The sequence below is a fragment of the Antechinus flavipes genome, chromosome 4 (genome assembly GCF_016432865.1).
Source record: "Antechinus flavipes isolate AdamAnt ecotype Samford, QLD, Australia chromosome 4, AdamAnt_v2, whole genome shotgun sequence".
NCBI lineage: Eukaryota > Metazoa > Chordata > Mammalia > Dasyuromorphia > Dasyuridae > Antechinus > Antechinus flavipes.
In genome coordinates, this window is record NC_067401.1 from 375,256,080 (window position 1) to 375,279,167 (window position 23,088).

General features: G+C 35.3%; 1 protein-coding gene across 2 annotated transcripts; it reads left to right on the plus strand.

The window, feature by feature from the left end:
* Positions 1-5,951: 5,951 nt before the first annotated feature.
* Positions 5,952-22,107, plus strand: NEK2 (NIMA related kinase 2). 2 transcript variants are annotated; one of them, XM_051998439.1, is made up of 8 exons: positions 5,952-7,652; positions 10,515-10,732; positions 12,079-12,319; positions 13,274-13,356; positions 14,005-14,131; positions 16,061-16,280; positions 17,767-17,892; positions 18,673-18,882. In XM_051998439.1, the coding sequence occupies exons 1-8, from the start codon at positions 7,557-7,559 to the stop codon at positions 18,690-18,692; spliced, it is 1,131 nt and encodes a 376-aa protein (XP_051854399.1). In that variant the 5' UTR covers positions 5,952-7,556; the 3' UTR covers positions 18,693-18,882. The 2 variants fall into 2 exon arrangements, with proteins under 2 accessions (XP_051854399.1, XP_051854398.1); XM_051998438.1 differs by lacking the exon at positions 18,673-18,882 and adding an exon at positions 21,193-22,107 and having other exon boundaries at positions 5,956-7,652.
* The last annotated feature ends 981 nt before the right edge of the window (positions 22,108-23,088 follow it).

The window sequence follows — 23,088 nt, forward strand, 5'->3', positions numbered from 1 at the left end:
TCATGTGCTTTTGTCAGTGTCTCACAGGACAGGGAAGAGCTGAGAAAGCATTCTTCCTGACCCAACTATGTCCTTGCCCTGGTCATGATGCTCCCTTGTCTGTCAGCATATTCTGCTATCCTAGGCAAGACAATCCCTCAGGCACAGCTCTCACCACCATCAGGGACAGGATTTTCTATCTGCTACTGTCTTTCAGTAAATCCTGAGTTTTCCCTATAAATGGCCCATGAGTGTCTTGAATTACTGTAGCCAAATCAGTAGTTAAGATGATTCTCCTTCCCCCAAAAAAGATATCCTCCCCATACAGGTGGTATTCAAAACAGTTTGTCCTGTATCCCTTTGTTTTCCTTAATACTACTACACAAAAAGCATAACAAGCTGACTTCCTGATGCAAGGGACAGCATGATAAGTACCCAGTCTATAATCCACATGACTCTTCCAGACTCAATGGAAGCTGCAGTTGAAATAGAATTTAAAATTAGAGTTAGGATTTGTTTTTATTTAATTAGAGTTAAGGGTTCCTTGCAAACTTTGGCTCCTTTGTCCTAAATTACTTCATTTGGACCCTATTATAATGAAATCTGAGAAATAATAGTAGCACCATTTTCTCAAAAGATTCAGATGTTATAGTAAACAGGTAGTCGGATTTTTCATTCCTAATCTTAGAATCTTGTATCTTTGTTAGAAGAATTATTACTATTACTACACTTACTAAGATTAATTACCTGTTAGACTTTATCTGGGTATTAGAATTATCCTAGAACCATACATGAGATAGATTCTTTTTTCCCTACTAGACGCAATGTTCATTGTTTATCTAAGACACCCAGGTGCAAAAGCCAGGTGTCTAGGCTTCGTAGTTATGTACACCAGTAGTCAAAACAAAAGTTCTTCCTCATATTTCCCTCTATGTACCTCATTTGAGCAAATACATACAAACCTTCTTCTCAGAGGTTACCTCTGTGCAAATATATGTAAATATTTTTCCCTTCTATGAGGAGAAAAAATGTCACACGATGGCTTTTTTTTTTTTTTTACAAGCATGTACATTTATTTTCTTGGATGTAAACTGCTGCAGGATGCCTAATTAATATGCTATATAAATCCTGTGCATTTTACCTATGTCCCACTGTAGGTAATACAGTACACCCTAAATACCAAGAAAGGATGTAGTTGTAGTAAGAGTTTAATCATGGCTTATAACCTGAAGAGATCTTAAAGGAGAGAAAGGGACCCACATGTACAAAAATGTTAGTGGCAGCCCTTTTTATATTGGCAAGAAATTGGAAACTAAGTGGATGCCTATTAGTTGGAGAATGGAATGTTATAGAATATTATTGTTCTATAAGAAATGACCAGCAAGATGATTTCAGAGAGGCCTCTCCAGGCCTCTTACATGAACTGATGCTGAGTGAAATGAGCAGAACCAAGAGATCATTGTACATGGTAACAACAAAATTATATGATGATCAGTTCTGATGGATGTAGCTCTTCTCAATAATGAGATGATTCAGGCCAGTTCCAATGATCTTGTGATGACGAGAGCCATCTAATCCAAAGAAAGGACTGTGGGAACTGAGTATGGATCACAACATAGCATTTTCATTTTCACTTTTCTTATTTGCTTGAATTTTTTCTCACTTTTTTCATTTTTTGATCTGATTTTTCTTGTGCAACAAGAGAATTGTATAAATATGTATGTCTTTATTGGATCTACATATATTTTTACCATGTTTAAAAAATAAGTTATTTTTTTTAAAAAGAGTTTAATTAAGACTGGATTGCCTTTTTAATTTGAGCATCAATAAATATGGTAAATATGTTAGCAAAGGTGCTTTCATTTTTTAGGGCATGTGAAAAAGATGTGAACAGACAATAGTAGAGATATCCGTATGGAAGCATACCTTGTATTTCTAGTACAACATAGTTTATTTCAAGATCTGTCTAACAGATCTTTCCTGCAATTTCATCCTTTACATTTGATGTCAGACTTGCTTCCTTATACATAAAGCTGGACATGTCACCTCTTTGATCAAAAATGCTCAATGACTGTTTATTGCCTGCCTAACAAGGCTCAGTTTCCTTTATCTGGCATTCCCAGTCCTCCATAATTTGATGCCGTCCTACTTAAACAACTTTGTCTCACTTTATCCCTCTCTCCCCCTCCCCATGTTTGCTATTCTCTGCTTCCTAAATATACCTTACAAGGTCTTGTCACCATATCTTCACTTTTTGGTATGCTTGGACTTTTCTCCTTTTTTTTTCTTTTCACAGGGTGGATTTCTTCCTATCTTTAAAACCAAATTAAATGCCAGCTATCTCATGCTCAGTTCTCACTAATTATGCTGCTGGAAAAATTATTCCTATTAATTTTCATATGGTACTTTCTCTTGCTAGTCTCTAAAACACTTATCAGATAACACTATGTATTATAGTTCAATTATGTCTTATCCCTCTATAAAGCTTCTATCAGCTTTTGCCTCTGTAAACTTCACAAAGGCAGGGATTATGTTGTAAAGAGAGACAGCATGGTTCAGTGGACACTTGCTCTGGAGCAGACTTCAAATCTAGCTCTGATGCTCACTCTCTGTGTAACCTTGAACAAGCTAATTTATTTCATTTGTAAAATAAAAGAATTGAACTAAATGACCATTAGATTTGTTATTCTATAAACTAAATTTTGTATGTTTCATAGGACTTAATACAATGATTTGCACACAGGAATCTATGTAGAAAGTAAGAAGGAAGGAAGGAATCCATAAAGCAGTGAAAGAAGGAAGCAAAGAAGCAAAGGAAGGAGGGAGGGAGAAAAAAAGAAAGGAAGGAAAGAAGGATGAAAGAGAAAAAAGGATAGGAGGGAAGGAGAAAAGGAGGGAGGAGAATTTAAGCCCCTCGAAAGAAGACATTGCTTTGCTTTTTTGTCTTCATATTCCCAGGCCTTCTACTGTCCTAGGCACTAGAGAAAGTGCCTAATAAATACTTGTTGAATTTGATTGAGTTAAATGCATGACAGATTAACAAAGCTAATATTCAGAGCCATTTGTATCTAAATTTCCAAGTGTTTCCTAAATAGAATTTAGAAAACCATAAGCAGGTCACTAAAAGGTTGTTTCTATTGTTAATCTATCCATGGAAATAGTTAAGATAGATAGCTGTTGCTTCTTTGTAATGGAATTTTATCTGCAGCACTCTGAGCACATTTTATCTCTAGGCACAGGCTTGGACAGCCATCTAGTGGATCTTTAATCCAATAAAAAAACAAAGCAAAGAAGAAAATGAAAGTACAAATTTATGTGACCTTCATATGGTTTCCATTCACACATAATCCATGCCAACGAATGGCCCTGGGACAATTGCTAGTGGTAGCCTATCTATCAATCAATCAATCCAGTCAGTCAATAAATATTTCTTGAGTGTCTACTATCTTTAAGATTCCTGGAAATACAAAGAAGAAAACAAGATTCTCAGACATGCCAAAAAAAAAAAAAGCCTCCCCATCTTGAGAATGTTACACAGTAATGAGGGAAAAAGAAGCATATATATAAGTTAATATTGAGATAAGTGCTTGAGTCACAGTGCTTTGGACAAAGAGCCTTGGACAGGCATTTTTTATTTTTATTTATTTATTTTTAAAAAATGTTTTAAAGCTGAGTTTAATTTGCAGTGGCCTGTGGAATATTCACAGAAATATTATTCTCCAAAACCGAAATTGTAGCTACTGTCTTTTTTTTATTTTATATTATAGCTTTTTATTGTCAGAGCCCATGCTTAGATAATTTTTTTACATTATCCCTTGCACTCACTTCTGTTCCAACTTTTCCCCTCCCTCCCTTCACCCCCTCCCCCAGATGGCAAGCAGTCCTATATAAGTTAAATATGGACAGGCATTTTTAAAGCTGGATAACTAGGCAAGTCATTTCATCTTTGCCTCAATTTCCTCATCTGTAAAATGGGGAAATAATAGCATTTACCTTCCAGTAATAGCCCCAATTCTTTCAGGATTGTTATATAAGAATAAAATGAAATATTTATAAAGAACTTTGCAAACCTTAACGTGTTACAAAACTATTAGCTATCATACATACATATATATTCACACATACATATATATATCAGAAGAACTGGATTCCAATTCTACCTCTCATATATACTAGCCTTGGGTGAGTAAGTGAATGTTAATAGTAGCTCAGATTCATATAGGGTTCTAAGGCTAAACAAGTAGTTTCTCAGTAGAACCATGTGATATAGTTTGCATGATCATGCAAGTATTAACCTATTTTATAGAGAAGGAAACTGAGGCTCAGAAAGCCTAAATGACTAGATGGTATTAGAATGAGGCTTTAAATCCAGCTTCTAAGACTCCAAGTCTTAATACTACTTCCAGTATTAAATGCTGCCTCGATAAGCACTTTTTCTTATCTGTAAAATGGAGAAGTCCTACTTTTGAGCTACTAGATGGCATAGTAGATAGAGAATCAGACTTAAGAGTCAGAAAGAAGTGTGTTTTAAGTATTTGCTCAGATTAAAGAAAATTATAGAGGGCTTTCTACTAGCTGTGTGACTTCTCAGTTTCATTTGTAAAACGGGAATTAAAAAATAGTAACTACTTGACAGTGTCATAGAAATCAGAGCTATTGATATTATTGTTAATATACTAATTAGAATGCTCCAACAGATTTGTGATTTCATCAAGTGAAATTTAAATTGAAAGGAAGTTAGGAAACTTGTGGAGATAGGGAAGGAAAGCATTCCAGGCATGGAAGATAGCCAAAGCAAAGGCAGAAAGACAGAAGATGTTCTGTTTGAGAAACACCTAGCAGGTCAGTGAGGTTTGGATTATGGAGTGCAGGGGAGGGAGGAAAGTTTAAGTAGATTGGATAGGTGAGAAGGAACAAGGTTATAAAAATCTTTAAATGACAAAGTACTTCTGTTCCTGACAGCATTGAGTTACCATTTATAGGAGTTTATTGAATAGGCAGACTTCTGATTTAGGAAAATCATCTTGGCAGCTGAGGTAGGATGGATTAAAAAAGAAGAGGCTTGAGAAAGGAAGATCAATCAGAGAGTTTATAGTCTAGGTCTCAGGTGATAAGAGCTTGAACTAGGATAGTGACTGTAAATAGAAGGAAGAGGGATGCTGTGAAGAGAGAAATGACACAATTCAGCAAACAGATCATAGACACATGAGGTATCTACAGATCTCTGAAGCCTGGAAGGATAGTGGTGTTATTAGTAATAGGAGGTATGGAAGAAGAGAAAGTTTGAAAAGAGAAAAATAATTATACCATACAATTAAGGATGCCCAAAAGCCATTTATTTAGAACTGGATCTCAGGAGAGACATTAGAACTTGATGTATGGAGCTGGGGATCATCTGTGAAGAAATGATAATGGATCTTAGGGAGCTGAGATCACTTAGGGAGATAGATTGCATTGATGGAAAAGAGAAGTAAGCTCAGGAAAGAACTTTAGAGGTGAAATTGCAAAGAAAATGAGAAGCAGTTGGGTAGAGGCAGCAGAGAACATTGTCCTGAAAACCTAGAAAGAAGAAAATTCAAAATTGAAGAGGATGTCAAGGGTATTTTGGTAAATCTTCAACAATGGCTCTCCTAACAGTCAAGTCTTAGGGCACTTATCATATCCCATCAAAGGCTATTATTTGTCAAATTATCTAATATGGTCTGTTAGATCACTGAGCTCACAGGGAATGTGAGCTTCAGTTTTTAAAAAATTATTTTTAGGTTTTAAAATTTATTTAATATTCCCCCTCAGTTACATTTAAAATGAGTTTTAACATTATTTAAAAAACTTTTGAGTTCCAGATTCTCTTCCTTATCACCACCTCCAGCTCCCATTAAAAAAGCACATGTGAAGTTATGCAAAACATTTTCATAAAAGTCATGTTGTAACAGAAAACATAATCTCCCCCTTTAAAAAAAATCAAGAAAAATAAGAGAGAAATATAGATGGAGAAAGGGAGGGAAGAAAGAGAAGAAGGGAAGGGAGGAAGAAAGAAAGGATGCTTTAATCTGTATTCAGGCAATCAGTTCCTTCTCTGTGTATGGATGGCATTTTTCATAAGTCCTTCAGAGTAGTTATGGATCATTGTACTACAAAGAATAGCAAAGTCATTCATACCTGATCATCCCAGAACATTGCTATTACTTTGATTACAATATATTTCATTTTGCTTGAGTTAATGGAGGACTTTCCAGGTTTTTCTGAGAGCATCCTGCTCATCGTTTCCCATAGAACAATAAAATTTCATCACGGACACATATCACAATTTATTCAGCCATCCCCCAATTTATGAGTATCCCCTCAGTTTCCAGGTTTTTTTTTTTTTTTTTTTTTTTGCCTGAGAAGAGAGCTGCCACAAATATTTCTGTACATATAAATCCTTTTCTTTCCCCCCCAACTCTCTTTGGGATTCCTGCCTGGTAGTAGCAGTTAGGTCAAAGGATTTGCATAAATTTATAGCCCTTTAGGCATACATAGTTCTTTGAAAAAGGATAAAACTCTCGAGTTAATGCACTCAAGCCGGCAACCGAGCACTTAAGGCTAATTGCCCATTGGACAATACTCTGTAAGCACATACTTGGAAAATGGCCCTCCCACTATCCTGTGCTAGCTCGATAATTGGTGTATACAGAGAATTGTAGGCGGGACTAGGGGGATGGAGGGAGATTAGCCAGAGGCACTTTGGCAATAGAGGAAGAAGGAGGTTGTGGAGATTCTGAATCGATCCAATTCCCTTCTACCTTTAAAGACCAAGACTAAAGACCAAGGACTTTTGCTTATCCGGACTCCGGCTGATTCTAAGGTATCCAGGGGACTAACCCGGACTTCACAGTCCTAACTTTTGATCACTTATCACGAAGCTTCTTTGACCCAGCACACAGCAGGCGTTCAATAAAGATTTGATTTGATTTGCCCCTAAGTTTAAGTTTCCTAAAGACACAGGATGAATAAAAGCCTCCCATTCTCTTAAACGTAGGCGTTTTTATTACTGCTGTCTGTGGCACTTCAGATAAAAGGTGACTGTCCCTCAGCTCAGGCGTAACCTTCTTCCATCCCCTTCCCCGACCCAACCTGTCACCGCAGCCACACCCACAGCAGGCAAGCCCGGCTCGGAGTGAGAGCTGTGTGCAAAAGCGATAAGGGCAGTGTGCAGAGGCCGGAGGGCAGTGTGCAGAGGGCATGAATGGAGAGAACGGCGAATACAGCAGGCGTGGGTCAAAATGGGTTGGCCTAGAGCCTCTCGATGCGCCCTGCCCCTCAACTTGACTCCGCCCCTTTCCCCCTCCCTTTTGGAAATCTGACGCTGACGCCGATGCCGTTGCTTAGCGACTCCCCTTTTCCCGAGATGCCAAAGTTGTTGTTTCCCTCCTGTCCAATCAGAGGTGCGGGGCGGCGGTGCCTCCGGCCAATAAGCAGCGAGGTAGAGCCCGCGACGGTTAAACGACACTGGTGGATCCCGCGGCCTCCTCTCTGGCTCTGCCTGGTGGTTGAGCTTGCGCTCGTGTCTGGTTTTCAGAGGCAGCTGCGTCGGAGCTATGCCTTCCCGAGTGGAGGACTACGAGGTGCTCTTCACAATTGGTACCGGCTCTTATGGCCGCTGCCAAAAGATACGGAGAAAGAGCGACGGCAAGGTGAGAGCGCCTCCTCCTTCCGAGGCCATCCCCGGGCTCCCTGCAGTCTCGTGCGCGGCCTCCCCCGCCCCCAGCCCTGGGGCTCCCAGCTGGAAAGGAAGGAGAAACGCCCCTTCTCCCCCACTCTCCCAGCTGTGGATCCTCCTCCGCTCGGTCATTTCCGTGCTGGAGGAAGCTTGCAGCTTGGCGGAGCAGAAGAGGAAGAAACCCGAGCTGTAGGCTGCTGCCGCCGGTGTTCCTCCTCCGGCCCTTGCCAGTGTGCTGAACGCCGTACCTTCTGACTCACTTTACGGTCCCAAAAATGTGCACTTTGTCCTCTGGGAGTGCCCAGCCCCGCTGTCTATTACGGGGGTCTACGTCACTACCTCCAAAGAGGGAAGGCGCTTGCACCCGCAAAGTTACACCTGGTAAAAGGACGTTCTTTTAACCCGAAGGGACGCCAGCCCCACTTGTTCCTTTTTAAGGGAAAAGTCTGTTTCCTGAGAGTTTGATTTAAACAAGTATCCTGGAGAGTGAGGTGGATGGGAAGAGGAAAGGAGGAGAAACTTTAGTGACAAATCTTTTTGATCCCTTACTGCATGCAGTGCTCTTGTTGAGGTTCCAAGTGTATGTGACTGGGGTCTGCTTTCGTAAAATTTTAAGAGTTTAATAAAGGAATAACAGGGTCGTACACATAACTACACAATACATTAGCTATCTCAAGCATGTCTGTTTTTCTGTTTCAGTCTTAGTCTCAATTTTTCTTTTTATTTCTGTCATTGTTTCTTAGTCTGTTTTTCTTTTCTCACTTTGTCTCTGTGTCTCTATCCCAGCTTCTGTCTCTTTCCATGTTTTTCTGTTTTTCCTTTTTGTCCTCTTTGCCCAAGTTTTTATCTTTTCTCTATCTTGGCTCCATGGACTGCCCACAGTACCAATTTTTACTAGTGGTATCAATTTTCAACCAACATTTTTTGAATACCAACCAGCATAGAAAAAAGGATTTAAGGAACTGTATATTCAACACCATCTTTTCTTTCTTCTTTTCCTTCCTTTCCATTCTTGTTCCCCAACAATGAAATCAAGGACCAGAGTTAGACACACAAAAATTGCACTTACTAGCACTCCTCATTCTTGAGTCTATCAGTTTCCATTATGCAACGATGCCTCCCAAATCATTCTTGAGGATTCTCAGTTTTTTCACCTATAAAATAAGGTTCAGTTTGATGATTTAGTTTATCTAGCATCTAGGTTGCATGGGGAATAGAGACTGACCTGGAGTCAGGGAAACTTGAGTTCATATCAGGTCTTAGGTCTTTGTGTGACTCTGACTCAATTTCCCAACTATAAAAGAGGGATAATAACAGCAACTGTCTCTTGTGGTGCTTGTGAGGATTGGAAGACAGTGCCTGACACAGAAGGTATTTCTTCCTTATTCCATTCCTTCTCCCTGTTTAAATCTTGTGATTAACTTCAGCTCTGGCACTTCCTGTGTGATTTTGGGCACATCTTTTCTCCTGGGGCTATAGTTCCCTTATCTATAAAATGAAGGAATTGATCTAGGTTGCTTTCAAGGTCTCTCCTAATCTAAAGCATTATTATGTGCAAGTCTACATGCTTGGTATTGGTATGCAAAGATGGGGGGAAAAAAAAGGCATGATTGTTGCTCACCATAACTAAAAAACTTTAATTTAATATAGCAAGGAAATGGGACAGACACAGAAGCAAGCAAAGTTGTGATAAAAGATGATACATCTGTATTATTCTCTGAAATGGAATGTTGTTTTCTGAAGTGGGAAATGGGCGTGACACTAAGACCTGAATTTAAGAATCCTTTTAAATCTGCATTATAATTTATTGTAACCACAATTCCCTTTCTGTTTTAGGTAAATGTTTTATAAAGATAAAATAAGGAAGGGAAGAAATTATGTGTCTTGTTACTGAGTATACTTGTTACTTCCTTCAACCTCTAATGTCTGAAACTCTCATAGCAGTGACTGTCAACAAACTGGGTTCTTCTACTTCTGCTTTTGAATGAAACAGCTACTGCAACTGTTGCAAATTAAAGTAATTCTTTAGGAAGGAAAAACTAGGTGGATGTTGCTGATCCCAAATCGCATGAGCTGCTTCCTTTGAAATTGGGAAAGGGGATATCAACAAGTTAATATGGTAATGGGGAAATTAGCAAATTACTGGAATCATTTCAGATAGTAGCATGCTACCTTAATTAAAGTAGAACTTGAAATTGAGGGTGGGTACCACAATAGGAAGGGCACTTAATTTAGTTTTTGGGAAGTTGGTTTCAATTCCTGTTCTTTTGGGTGTTTAGTATATGTCAATCACCTTCAATTTTCTCACCTGTAATAACAATAATAATAATAATAATGAACAATAGCTAACATTTATATAGTGTTTTAAGGTTTGCAAAACACTATGTGTGTGAATATGTATGTATATACACAAACATAATGATAAATAGAACTAGATGACATAAGGACTCTTTCATCTCTAAATTTTGATCCTATGATCCTGAGGTAAGCAGTATTTACAAAGTAATCAGAAAGGGGGTTACAATTTAGAGCAGAGCACTTGTGTGTGTGTGTGTGTGTGTGTGTGTGTGTGTGCGTGCGCGTGCGTATGTATTTTAAAATAAATACATGTATTGTGAGAGCCTTTGGTTATAGCAGAGGTCATGTGTTACAGTGAAGGCTGAAAGCCTCTAAACTGGAATATGTTTCTCTGCCTATGATTTCTATTAAATAGGGAAATTTAAAAAAAGTCTTTGTGTGGGGAAAAATCCAAGCTATAGGAGTCCCTTGATTAGCAATTTTTAATGCTACAGACTCAATATGCTGAGTTGATATCTTTTGGAAATTCTTATTTTAGGTATTAGTTTGGAAAGAACTTGACTATGGCTCTATGACAGAAGCTGAGAAACAAATGCTTGTCTCTGAAGTGAATTTGCTCCGTGAACTGAAACATCCAAATATTGTTCGCTATTATGATCGTATTATTGATAGATCCAATACAACACTTTATATTGTAATGGAATATTGTGAAGGAGGGGATCTGGCTAGTGTTATAACAAAATGCACCAAAGAAAGGTATGTATGGTTTTCTATATTGAACTAGAAATTGATCTAGTTTCTATTTTAAAAATTTTGTTTTGTTACAATAAGGTAAACAAGTATAAGTAAATTTAAGTCAGCAAATATTTATTGAATGCTTATTATGTAAAAAACACTACTTATCAGGTACTTACAAAGCTGAATTAGATGCCAACTTTTCTTTTAAAGATCTTACATTTAAAATATAATAAATGCCTTAGTCAGGAAGATTGGAGTTCAATTCCAGTCTCAGATACTTAACTATCTGTGTGATCCTAGACAAGTCATTTATCCTCTGTCTTAATCCACTGGAGAAAGAAATGGCAAATCCTTCCAGTATCTTTGCTAGAAAAACTCCATGGACAGTTGTAGTCCACAGGGTCACAACAAATTAGACGGCACTGAACATTTGAAGAATAACAATAATGACAAGTATACTTTCTGTCTTTTAAGCTACTAACTCTAATATAAGTGTAAATGCCATAAAGAAGGGATTGAGAGAGCTAGAGAAGGTTTAGAAAAGGCAGAAATTACATTTAGCTGGAAGATGGAAGTGGAAGTCAGGAAAGACTTCATTAAGGAGAGAGAGACTCCTTGAAATAGGGAATTTCATTTATGATATGAGGAGCTCCTATATGAAGAAACCCCTTTCACAAAATACAGTTTGTCACTTTCTCTAATTCATAGTTTTAAAGAAGGGACAACATTGCAAGGGTAAGCAATTTACATATAGCCAGTATAAGAAGTGGAAAAAAACCCTGTTTTTTCTGTCTCTCTTCCTTTGAAAACATAGAATGAATTGAGTGATGAAGATTCTCTTAGACTTTTTTAAAAACAGGTAATAAGAACTCTTAACCACTTATGAACCATGATTCATAGGATGCTTAGTCTTAGCAAAGGTAATAATTTATCTTCTCTTTGTTGTGATAAGTCTATTTGTACTCTGTGTGTTTTTATACATACGTGTGTGTGCGTATCTATATGTGTATATATATATGCATTTACCCTTATGAGTGCTCATTTATATACTAAAAATAGCACTTTTAATAAGTAAATGGGACTAATAGGAAGGTAGAAATAGTAAAAGTTTAGACTTAGGAACTTTGAAATATTTTCGAATTGCTAAAAATCAATGGAACTATTTAATTTATGCTTTCTTCATAAATTAGAAGACTATCATCTCCCCTCACTGTATTTTAGCATTAATTTTATATATCTTGAGATGTAAGACTGTTAACTTTTACAGCAATATGTTATAGTACTCATATTCTTCACTTGCACTGAATTGTCAGAAGTCTTAGTTTGTTTGAAATAATTTGTCTTTATTAATTTCTGTGCCATAGACATTACTCAGATGAAGATTTTGTTCTTCGTGTAATGACCCAGCTGACCTTGGCCCTAAAGGAGTGTCATAGACGAAGTGATGGTGGCCACACTGTGTTGCATCGGGATCTGAAGCCAGCTAATGTTTTCCTGGATAGCAAGAAAAATGTTAAACTTGGAGACTTTGGACTGGCTAGGATATTAAACCATGATACAAGTTTTGCAAAAACATTTGTTGGCACACCTTATTATATGTCTCCAGTAAGCATTTCAGAATTTGAATGTCTTTGGCAAAATCTTAAATATAAGTACTAAAGCAGTTTACTTTTCTTGTTTTCTCAGTAGGGAATAGGGAAAGAAATGAGAGGGAATTAATTCAGATCTGAAAATAAAATTTAATTAAAAAAAAAACCCTAAAATTTAGGATGAAATTGGATTTTGTTGAGTGCCTTTTATTTGCCGTGACAAGTAGTTTTAATTTTTCTTATTCCGCTTTAAAGAGTTATAGCATATTAAAAATACTTATCTATTTTCATGTTTCATAGAGAATACTTGTGATCATCAAACTTATATTATTAAAACTTAATAATTTAGTACAGAAATATAAATAAGTCAGATCTTTTAAGGATAAAAAGGATAATCTTTGTACAAAGATTGGCAGTGATATTTTCACAAGGGATCAAATTCCAATTGAAATCCTCTGTTGTAAAGGAACACTATTTAGAAGTGGTTCTTGCCAAACTTAAAACCTGTCTAGTTGCTTCATTGTAATTAGATCTGGCTTATTTCTCCCATGGGGACTACAATAAGTATTGAGAAAAGTTTGTTGACTTAACTTTGTTAATGTTGTGGATTAATGGAAAGAACATAAATTTATGATTCAGTTTGCCAATAGTAACTATTAAGATTATTCAGGAGAAAGTATTATAGTATTCTGGCCTTTAAAAAAAATATCCTCCTTTGGAGAGAGGCTTGACTTGGCTATATTTTAGGATAAAACAATCCTTTTAAAAAATCATAGTAAATTAGGGTAACTTATTATTAAGGAAGAGGCTTGAGATTTATCTCAGATCTTATTTGTAGATTGGTATTCAGTGCGTTAGTATAGTTATCCAAGATAAATATTATACATTGCAGGAGTTGCATTTATTTCAGAAATCAGTTTATATAAATTTCTAACAAAAATAACTTTTTCTTCCCCCAATTTTTTTTAAGGAACAAATGAATCGTATGTCCTATAATGAAAAGTCTGATATCTGGTCTTTAGGTTGCTTGCTGTATGAATTGTGTGCCTTAACGTAAGTATGATGAATCATTGACAACGATATGTGTATAATTTGTCCCCTTGCAAAAAGTTCATTTTCCTTTTAAATAGTTATTCAAATTATGTTGCATACAGAGCATGAAAGAATCTGGTCTAAAATTGGGGTAGACAGAAACACACTTAAAATCTAGTTTTAAGTTGCAATCTGTAGCACTGATGCTGCACTTGTTTAAACTTCTGTCACTCATGTTTCAATCCTGAAATCTAACTGAAGATCAAATAGATTTGCAATTAATAGTAGTATTGCCTTTCTATGATATTGGAATATAGAAGGAGAAATCTGAATCAGGAAGGTAAAGAATTCAGGGTATTTCTAAGGAAAAAAATAAAACATTCTCTGCATCAAAGGAATGCTTGTATCTCTCTTCTCTTTATCTTTTCCCTTTTAAATATTCTAAAGAAAAAGAAGTCATTTATAAAATAAAATAAATATAAAAATAAAATAAAAATTAAAATATTCTTAATTTTATTATAGTCATATATCATTTTTCCCCTCTTGTTCCTCAAATGTTTAGTGAAAAAAACTGAGTAAATGATCATGCCATATACATTTATATATATACTCTTTTTAAAAGAAATATTCTATGGATTTTTGTTTTGTTTTTATTTTTTTTTCTTTCAGGCCTCCTTTTACAGCTTTTAGCCAGAAAGAATTAACTGAAAAGATCAGAGAAGGAAAATTCAGGCGAATTCCATATCGTTACTCAGATGAGTTGAATAATATTATTACCAAGATGCTAAATTTGAAGGTAAGGTTGAGTGTGTTGTAATTGGACATGCTTATTTTGGTGTTTATATTATTATTATTTTTTATTGGTTTAAAAAATACTGCATAATCATTGGAATAGATATCCTTAAAAAACTAGTCTGCTATTCAAGACAAGTTGAGAACATATGTAAATTTGGCAAATTAACTGTCCTCGTGGACTTGCCTGCTGTTCCTTTCCTTTTTCCTTCTGCTCTATATCTGACAGATGGCAGGTGGGAAGAGGCGGGAGCAAGAAATGCGATTCAGACTCAGTCACTTCCCCTGATTTGTGCCTATCAGGAGTTTTAGGTCAGGGTGTTCTGTTGAGGAGTGAGTAGATGGAACCAGCATAACATGAGTATTGTATTTTACCCAAGCAGAAAAGAGTAAAGAGAATGGGTATCGGGAATAATGTTAGAAAAAGGGAAAATGTGATTTAGGATGGGGAAAATGGTAAATGTATGTGGTTTGTACCCAAGGGATTTAAGGTAGGAACATTAGTGAGACCCTAAGAAAGACAGATGACTTGCCCAGTGTCTTATAGCTAGTAAGGATAAAATAGAAATGTATGGGATTTCCAAAGAAGACTAGCAGTTTTAGTGTTGAAGGCTTGCTAAGCGCTTTTCAGAACTGCTCATTTATCTTTGTCTACCCGTCGTCTAACACTCACCTGTGGCTTCAAGAAGCTGTAGTGTGCAGTGGGTGGCCACAGCTGGGTAAAAGTGTCTTAGCAGGTGGACTAAAGCTGTCAGTGAGTTGGGGGATGTCTACCCCAAGCATGTGAGGGCTTCCGCTGGCAGTATGGGCAGATGAGAACAGCTTGTGCCATTGTCCACGAAGGCATCTGAAGCAGGTGGTGTGGGGTACTTTGGTCAGGTACTGAAGACATCAAAGTCATCCACTGCATCCTGGGCCACTGCCAGTCTTGATTTTTGTCTCATCCCTGGACTGACAGCTATGGAAGAGGGTGGGGGCTGAGGACTGTGTAACTGTCTCACTGAAATCTAATTCATGTGTAAGTCAAGACATCACCCTGTGATGTCAATGGTAGTCTTTGAAACAAAGGAAGAACAATATAAAGAGTAGATTTAAGATATGAACCTGGATCTTCTGACTCCTAATTTGATGTTTTTTTGTATGATACTGTATTGTCTCCTTGAGTCAGAATAGAAGATTGTGGGATCATAAAGAGATTACAAGATAACCAGCACTTATATAGTGTTTTGAGATTTGCAAAGTGGTTTCCATATATTATGTCATTTCAGACTCACACCAACCCTGTGAGGTAGGTGCAGTTATTATCATCCCTGCTTTACGATGAGGAAAGTGAGCTGAAAGAAGTTAAATGATTTGCCCAGGATCACATAGCTAGTACGTATCTGAGGCTGGATTTGAAGGTCGAGCTTTCCCATGTCAAGTCCAGGACTCTAACCCATGGTGCCATCTAACTGCCTATGATGTTGGCCATGATTTAATTTTAGTAGCTAAGTGGGACAGGGGAAAGGACCCTGAAGAAAGATCTTAGCATATAGGGGCTGGTACCAGATGTGAGTCATGCTTAGTGTACTTTTCTTTGTCTTAACTCCCTTGCCATCTTTAATGATGAAAAATCAGAGTGCATTCAAGTTAGACAACTTTTATTATAAATGCACTCTGTATTCAAGTAACTGCTGGGAGGCAGTGAAAATACTACCTCAGATTGTTAAGCTGCTAGAAGAATGGGACTTTGAAAAGTGGAAAAGTGTGATGGTGAAAAAAAGGGACACATACCTTCCTGGAGTATATCATAGGACTTAGCTAATTTTTTTCTGAATATTTTCAAGGCCTGTACATAAAGCAGTGGCTGTCTTACTTTATAAGTAAGTCTGACTTCTAAATGACAGAAAAATTAATTTTGTCATGATTATTTGTATGTTTTACATTTTTCAAGGATTACTGTCGACCATCTGTTGAAGAAATTCTGGAAAACTCTTTGATAGCAGACTTGGTAGCTGAAGAGCATAGAAAAAATCCTGAGAAGAGGGGACGACGATCAGGAGAGCCAGAAAAGCTGCAGAATTCAGGCCCTGCAATGACAGAACTGAGACTCAAGGAGCTACAATTGCAGGAGAGAGAGAGAGCCATCAAAGCAAGAGAAGAAAGGCTAGAACGTAGGAAATAGTATTCATTTTGAAAGGGAAAAGAATGAGAGAATTGAATGTTTCCATTTCCCCCTAAGAGTATATGCAAACATATCAACATTTTATCTTTAGTATTAAGTTCTTATCTTCAGCTATACCATTAGGTACTAAATGTAACTATTTCACTTCAGTAAAAGGAGAAGTCACATTACTTGCCACCCATTTTCCACCAAGTATTTCTATTATAACTAGCTTCCTTGGTGTTCCTTATTTTCTGTAAAAATCATTCTTGGCTTCTGAACATAGATGGCTATTTTCTCTTCCCATATTTTTCTTCCCAAAATTCTGTAGTATTGTTAAGTCAATTCAAATAAAAGGGACAAATAGGTATATAAAAACATGTTGTAGTATAGTTACTAAGACTAATCACACAAGTCTTGGCTTTCAAATTTAAATGGAAGGAAGAATGCTTCTTTTTTTTTTCTTCTTTGGAGATAAACTTTATTTTTTTATTATAGCTTTTTATTTACAAGATATATGCATGGGTAATTTTTCAGCATTGACAATTGCAAAGCGTTTTGTTCCAACTTTTTCCCTCCTTCCCCCCACCCTATCTCCCAGATGGCAGGTTGACTAATATACATGTTAAATATGTTAAAAGTATAAGTTAAATACAACATATGTATACATGTAGTGAGGGTGCTTCTTAAGTTAAACTCTGGACCTGAAAAATTGATAGATTTATGATATAGGTTATACTTATTGCTGTTTTGATCTCTTTTCCAGCCTTTTTACTCTAATGTCCAAAAATTAGAAAGACTACTATCATATCTATTAACATTTTTAGGTAACATTTACTTGTTTGCTTTTCCAAAGTTATTAAATTGATAAAAATTGACACTACATAACTTCCCTGGGAATTTAAAAGTGGTCTGATTGATAGAGGGCAACCATGTTTTTTCTTCTTTTTTTTTTCCAGTAGTAAATTCTTAAAGAATAAAAGTACTTGAAGCTTTTCTCTTTTTAATACTCCGGATTTTTTATTGACATTGAAATCTGGATTTTTTTTTAACCTTCTATATCATTTGAATAATAGTTCCTGATAATTGTGGTTTTCTGTTATTTGAGGGTATCATCAGTCGAAAAAGTTGGCTTTACATGTTATGCCAGGATATCATCACTGAGAATGAAATGTTTCCTGGTGGTTCTTTTTGAATTGAAAAAGAGAACATAATCAATTTTCATTGACCTAAAATAATCCTATTAATTCAACACAAATAAACAATAAAATTAACTCTTGGCAGCCAAATTCTATATGGTGAAGACTTGCTAAAGATAAAATGTAGTTTTATAAAGTTTCAGTTGGAGATAAGACATTTCAAGAAAGAGGTTATATAAATTTCTTTTGTGAGAAATTATTAAATTTTGAAAAATGAATTCTGTTCAGTTTGACTTGATACTTTGAGCTAAATTGTTGCACATCCTTGTTTTTTGTTTTTTGTTTGTTTTTTTAAAGAGAAAGAACGTGAACTTTGTGTCCGGGAGAGACTTGCAGAAGACAAACTCATCAGAGCTGAAAATTTGTTGAAAAATTACAATCTGTTAAAGGAACAGAAGATCTTGGCATTGGCAAATAGCCCAGGTATGAGATTTAAAACAAAACCTTTATGCCCAATAACCACAAACTGGTGCTATTGTGAAGATGCTTTTAATAGTCCATGTGCTGTACAGAATCCCAGCTTCCAGAATAAATTTTCAAAATTTTATTGAACTACAATTTGTAATTGAAATAGGATTCCATAATGGCAGAACGTGGTTAAATGATTTTCCTCATCATCTGAAGGTTCATAGAATATAATGGCCTAAATTTTATGTATCAAATTAAAAGGTCTGGGCTTTTTTTTTTTTTTTTTTTTTTGGTATTCATTTCGTTAAATGGAAAATGTACATTTGTAACACTAAGATTTACCTTTTTAAATAAATTTTCAAAACTTTTAATTTCCTTTTTATATAAATTAGAACTTAATGATGCTGACCACATAGATGTTTCTGCAAATTAGGCCCTAAATCTCGTATAGAAGGTCTGACTTTTCCCCTTCTTTAAAACTATATGTAACTAGACTGGGTAGAGTGGATCAGCACTTTTCAGACCTGATGAAAGCCTACTCCAGGTTGAAATATAATATATTTGCCAAAGAAAATATTATATACTGTGAGCATCATTTGCCTCTTTCTCCTGCCTCCTCCCCTTCCCCCCTCACTCCCCCTCTCCCCCCCAGTCTCTTTTGTATAGGAAATGGTGTTTTTTGTTGACTTTTCTTTATGCATTTCCTGCCATATACTTTGGCTTTAAATGAGACTTGTGATTGATTATAATATGCATTATTGTGTCACCTTCTGACTTGTTCCTTCATTTCTTTAGAAGTCCCAATCCTAATTTGATTTGTGATCTGTTGAAGACACAGGGAGCTCCTTCAATATAGTTCAATGAGAACATAAATTGTTGACCACTGTCCACCCATCTTATTTTAATGTATATCTAGGAGAAGCTGGTTGTGAAACTACCATCTCTCATTTTTGTTGATTTTGTGATTTTAAAAAACAATTTCCAATAAAATGCAATGGAAAATTGTTCTATGTCTTTCTTCCCTGAACGATTCAAAATAACCTATTATAAATAAATTACTATTTTATTCATTGGAAACCCGATTTTACCAATTCAGTGCCCTAAGACATAGTATTTATAGACTGAATGCAAAGAATGTATTAACAGCACTTGATATGATGTTTTTCAGTTGGAGATTCATGAATCAAATACAATTGGATGGTGTCTAAATGTTTTTCTAAGAGTCTGTGAACTCAAAAATGAGAATCAAAACTAGAATTTTTCAAAGATTTAACTTGTCATACACTATAATGGCTTTTTCCCTCCCCATATTTTCCCTCCCCATACTACATATGATGCTTTAGGGTTTGCAAAAATTTTTACAATCTTTATCTCATTTGAATTTCATAGCAAATCTGTGAGGTATATGCTACAGATATTATTACCATATTACAGATGAGAAAACTGAGTCTCAGTTTTCACCCAAATAGGGTCATAGTTAATAAGTGTTAAAAGTAGACTTTAAACAGAAGTCATCCTGATTTCTAAGTCCACCACTTTCCCTATAACATCATTCAACTCTTTTCAGTACTCTGTCTTTTAGTCTTTTAGTACTTTTTTGACCTTCATATTAATTTCTAGCTAATATTTTTAGCAGCTAACTTTCCAAAACACATTTGGTGTAGGACATTTTTAATTAGGGTTACATTACCTAAATGAATAAAAATTTTGTCCATTTTAATAAGTTTTGTTATTCTTTGCATTTTATGCAATAGATTCAGACATCAGAGCACAATTTGATGTCTTACTGAACATTGTGGGAAGTTTTGTTTCCTTCTTGAACTAAATGATTTTTTTTACAACACATTCTTTTTTCTTCTAATGAAGTACTCAAATAATATCAAAGGGAGGAAAAGCACCTAATTCTTTATTAATACTAGAAAATTCAGTCCTTTCAGAAAGAAATTGAGTTAATTATATGAAATAACTTCAGTATCCCAAGGAAACATTGTTTTCCTTTTATAACAAAGTTGAAATAAGCACTAAACTGGATGGCCATCACAAATGAGCTTGAGTGCTTTGTAAAAGAAACCTAGCCAGAGCATGTTCCAACTTATCTGTTCTTTTGTATTACACTAAACTTTTAAATAGTTTAAGGTATCTCATAGGCTATTACAGATTATGTTTAAACAGAAATATGAAAAGAAAAATACTGCTTATAGTTATTGAGTCACCATACATGGGACATATTTCAAGCATATTAAGGTTTTGATATATTGTGCCAATAGGGTATGACAGGACTTGGTATGAAAAATGAAGATTTCCCTAATTCATCACATATCTAACCATTACCATCAGGGACTTTTCCTCTATGAATATTAAATAATATAATTCAGGATTTAAGCACCTACTGTTTATATTCAGCAAGGTGTTGGGGATGAAAAAAAAGACTATTATTAAGGAAACAAAATGTGAAGAAACAGATCTCTGTCTGAACAAAAGATGAAGAGAAGTCATTGTGTTATTTGTCTTTATTTTATTCCTTAAGAAATTTGGTCTTAAAATATTTAATACCATGTTCTTTTGGAAACAGACCTCTGTATCTAACATATTTTTATGCACATTAATTCCATACAATAAATTACTACTTACCATGTCCAAGCCAAAGTCTTCTATAAAAATTAAATTTGTTGTGACTTAAATTAACAATAAAACATTTTTGTAATAATGGGAGAAACAATCAAGTTCATTAAGTAAGCATTTACTAAGTACAAAGTGGAAAAAGATACAAAAGGAGTATTCCTGCCAGAATGAGGCAGATGTAATGATGCTAATTTTCTTTATTTTGTATCTGTTCCATAATGAATTAATTTACAAGCAAACAGTAAGCTTTTTATACACCACAGGTTTAGATGTCTTTCTCTGAAAAGACACGATGAAAAATTATTTGGAATAAAAATGTTATCACTTTGCTTTTCTAGAAATATATTTATATGGCACCTATATTCAAGCAAATTTTTAAGAATAAACTAGATAAAATGATAGGTGATTTTTTTTAGATGAATCAATGATCCATACTTATTTTTTATTTTGATTGCAAGAGTTAGGCTTGTTTTGATGAATAAACCTAAAATTTAGTGCCCAAAACCTGCCAAATAATGGAAGGAAAACTTTGTTTTTCTTTAGTTTATATTACCTGACATTTTAGTATAAGATATATCTTTATGAATTCAAAGCCCTGGTTGTCTCATTTGAAATAATGAAGTTGAAAATAAGTCAAATAAGTATGAATTTCCTTTTTAGGTAACTCAAAAATTATTTTCTTCTTTTCTTAAGAATCACTTGATTTCCCCTCATCTCTCACGAAGAAGAAAGTTCACTTCAATGGGGAAAGTAAAGAGAATGCCCTCAGTGGTGAGAATTCTGAGAATTATCCCACTAACAAGGCCAAGAACAGAGACTTGAAGAAGAGACTCTATGCTGCTCAGTTGCGTGCACAAGCCCTATCAGAGCTGGAAAAAAACTACCAGCTGAAAAGCAGACAGATTCTGGGGATGCGCTGATCCCTGCTGTTCAAGACTGTGCAGTATTTGAAATTGTGGCCATGGTAGAGATTGATATTCAACAACTCTGTCTTGGATATACCTGGTTCTGTGAGCCATGTCCTTGTTTTATCATATCAAAATACTTGGGAAGTTTTTTGATGTTCTTCAGGTTTCTAAAAACTGGAAGCCAAGAACAATAGAGAGAAATGACACTTGCTTTGATTGAATTTTTAATACTCTGTATATTAGAAATAGCTTTGGTGATAAGTGCATTGCTAAACCTTAAAACATAAAATAATGTTAAAGAGAAAGTGAAAAGTTTTATGAGTGTAATTTACGCAAAGAGTATCTCTCATCTAGATTATGCTTAATATGCCTGAAACGTGTGCATGGAAGGGCTCTTTTACCCTGAACTCAGTTTTTTGAAGAATTTTAACTAATGAGAAAAACTTGAGAATTTGATTCTGTTTCATAAATGGGTCATGGACTATATTGTGCTTTATCCAAAACCTCCCTTTGATTTTAAATAAGTGGGAGATTTTTGTAGAAAAATCCTATACAGGTTGTATTATATAAATTCTGTACTTTGAAACTATAGTGTTCTATAATTCCTCTCTGACTTTCTGTACTATCTAGCAGCAACGAGAAAGAGCTATTTTCTACCCATCTTCTTCATCACTAAATAAAGTGTTCTGGAATTTTCTTATGTTATTGAAAGCTTCTCAATTATTTATACTTCAGATAAGGATATATTTAAGATTTAAGTGTCTAGAGAGTAGAAATGCCAAATACACAGCCCATTGTCAATGCAAATCCACAACACTGAAGTATGAACTGAATCAGATTAAAATGTAATTGTGGGATATTTAACAAAATAAATGAAAATAAATATGTTGATGTGTTTTTCTAAATCGGTATGTTTCAGGGAATGATTATGTATGGTTTAGTATACTCCACACCACCTATCTTCCCATTTCTGTTAGAATTTTGACATCACTGGTCATGGGGACAGCACATTTAATTGATAGACAAGATGCAGCTCTTATTTCTATTGCCCTTTTTACTGATTTAGTACATCATCAATTCATTCTAAGCTAAAATTTGTTAGACCCTTTCCTTGAAGGTACCATATTATAGATTTTGAATTAATATTGATTTTTCTTGTTCCTAGAGGACTTAATGCATTAGAAATACTGTGCCGACTTCTAAATGCAACTGATTCCAAATGATGCTTTCTTGGAAATAGGAACATAATTTAGTCATTTTTAATCTAAGATGGCTGAGCTATTAAGAGTTCCTAGGTACACAGGCTCCCTTTCATGCAATTGGTATTATGATAAATGCTGTCTATTCGCTGAACATTGGTGACATTTGTAAGCCCAGTGACTAAATAATAGGTTAAATGTGTAAAAAACAAAATAAAATAAGTCTATTATGATTACCAGGTTGAGGGACCTACAACTCCCAGAGCAAATCAGTGAGAACCTTTCTTTTTTTTTTGAAAACATGTTTATTCTGTTCTGTGACTGCTGAATAGCTTATTGTTTCCATAACTGAAGTAGGATCAAATGCTTAGAAATGAGAATGGATACAAGGAGATAATTTGATTCTCCTACATTGTGTCTCTGATGGTTCTAGAAGTGAACAAGTTGCAACAAAGCCAAGTAAACCTGCATTTCCTTATTTC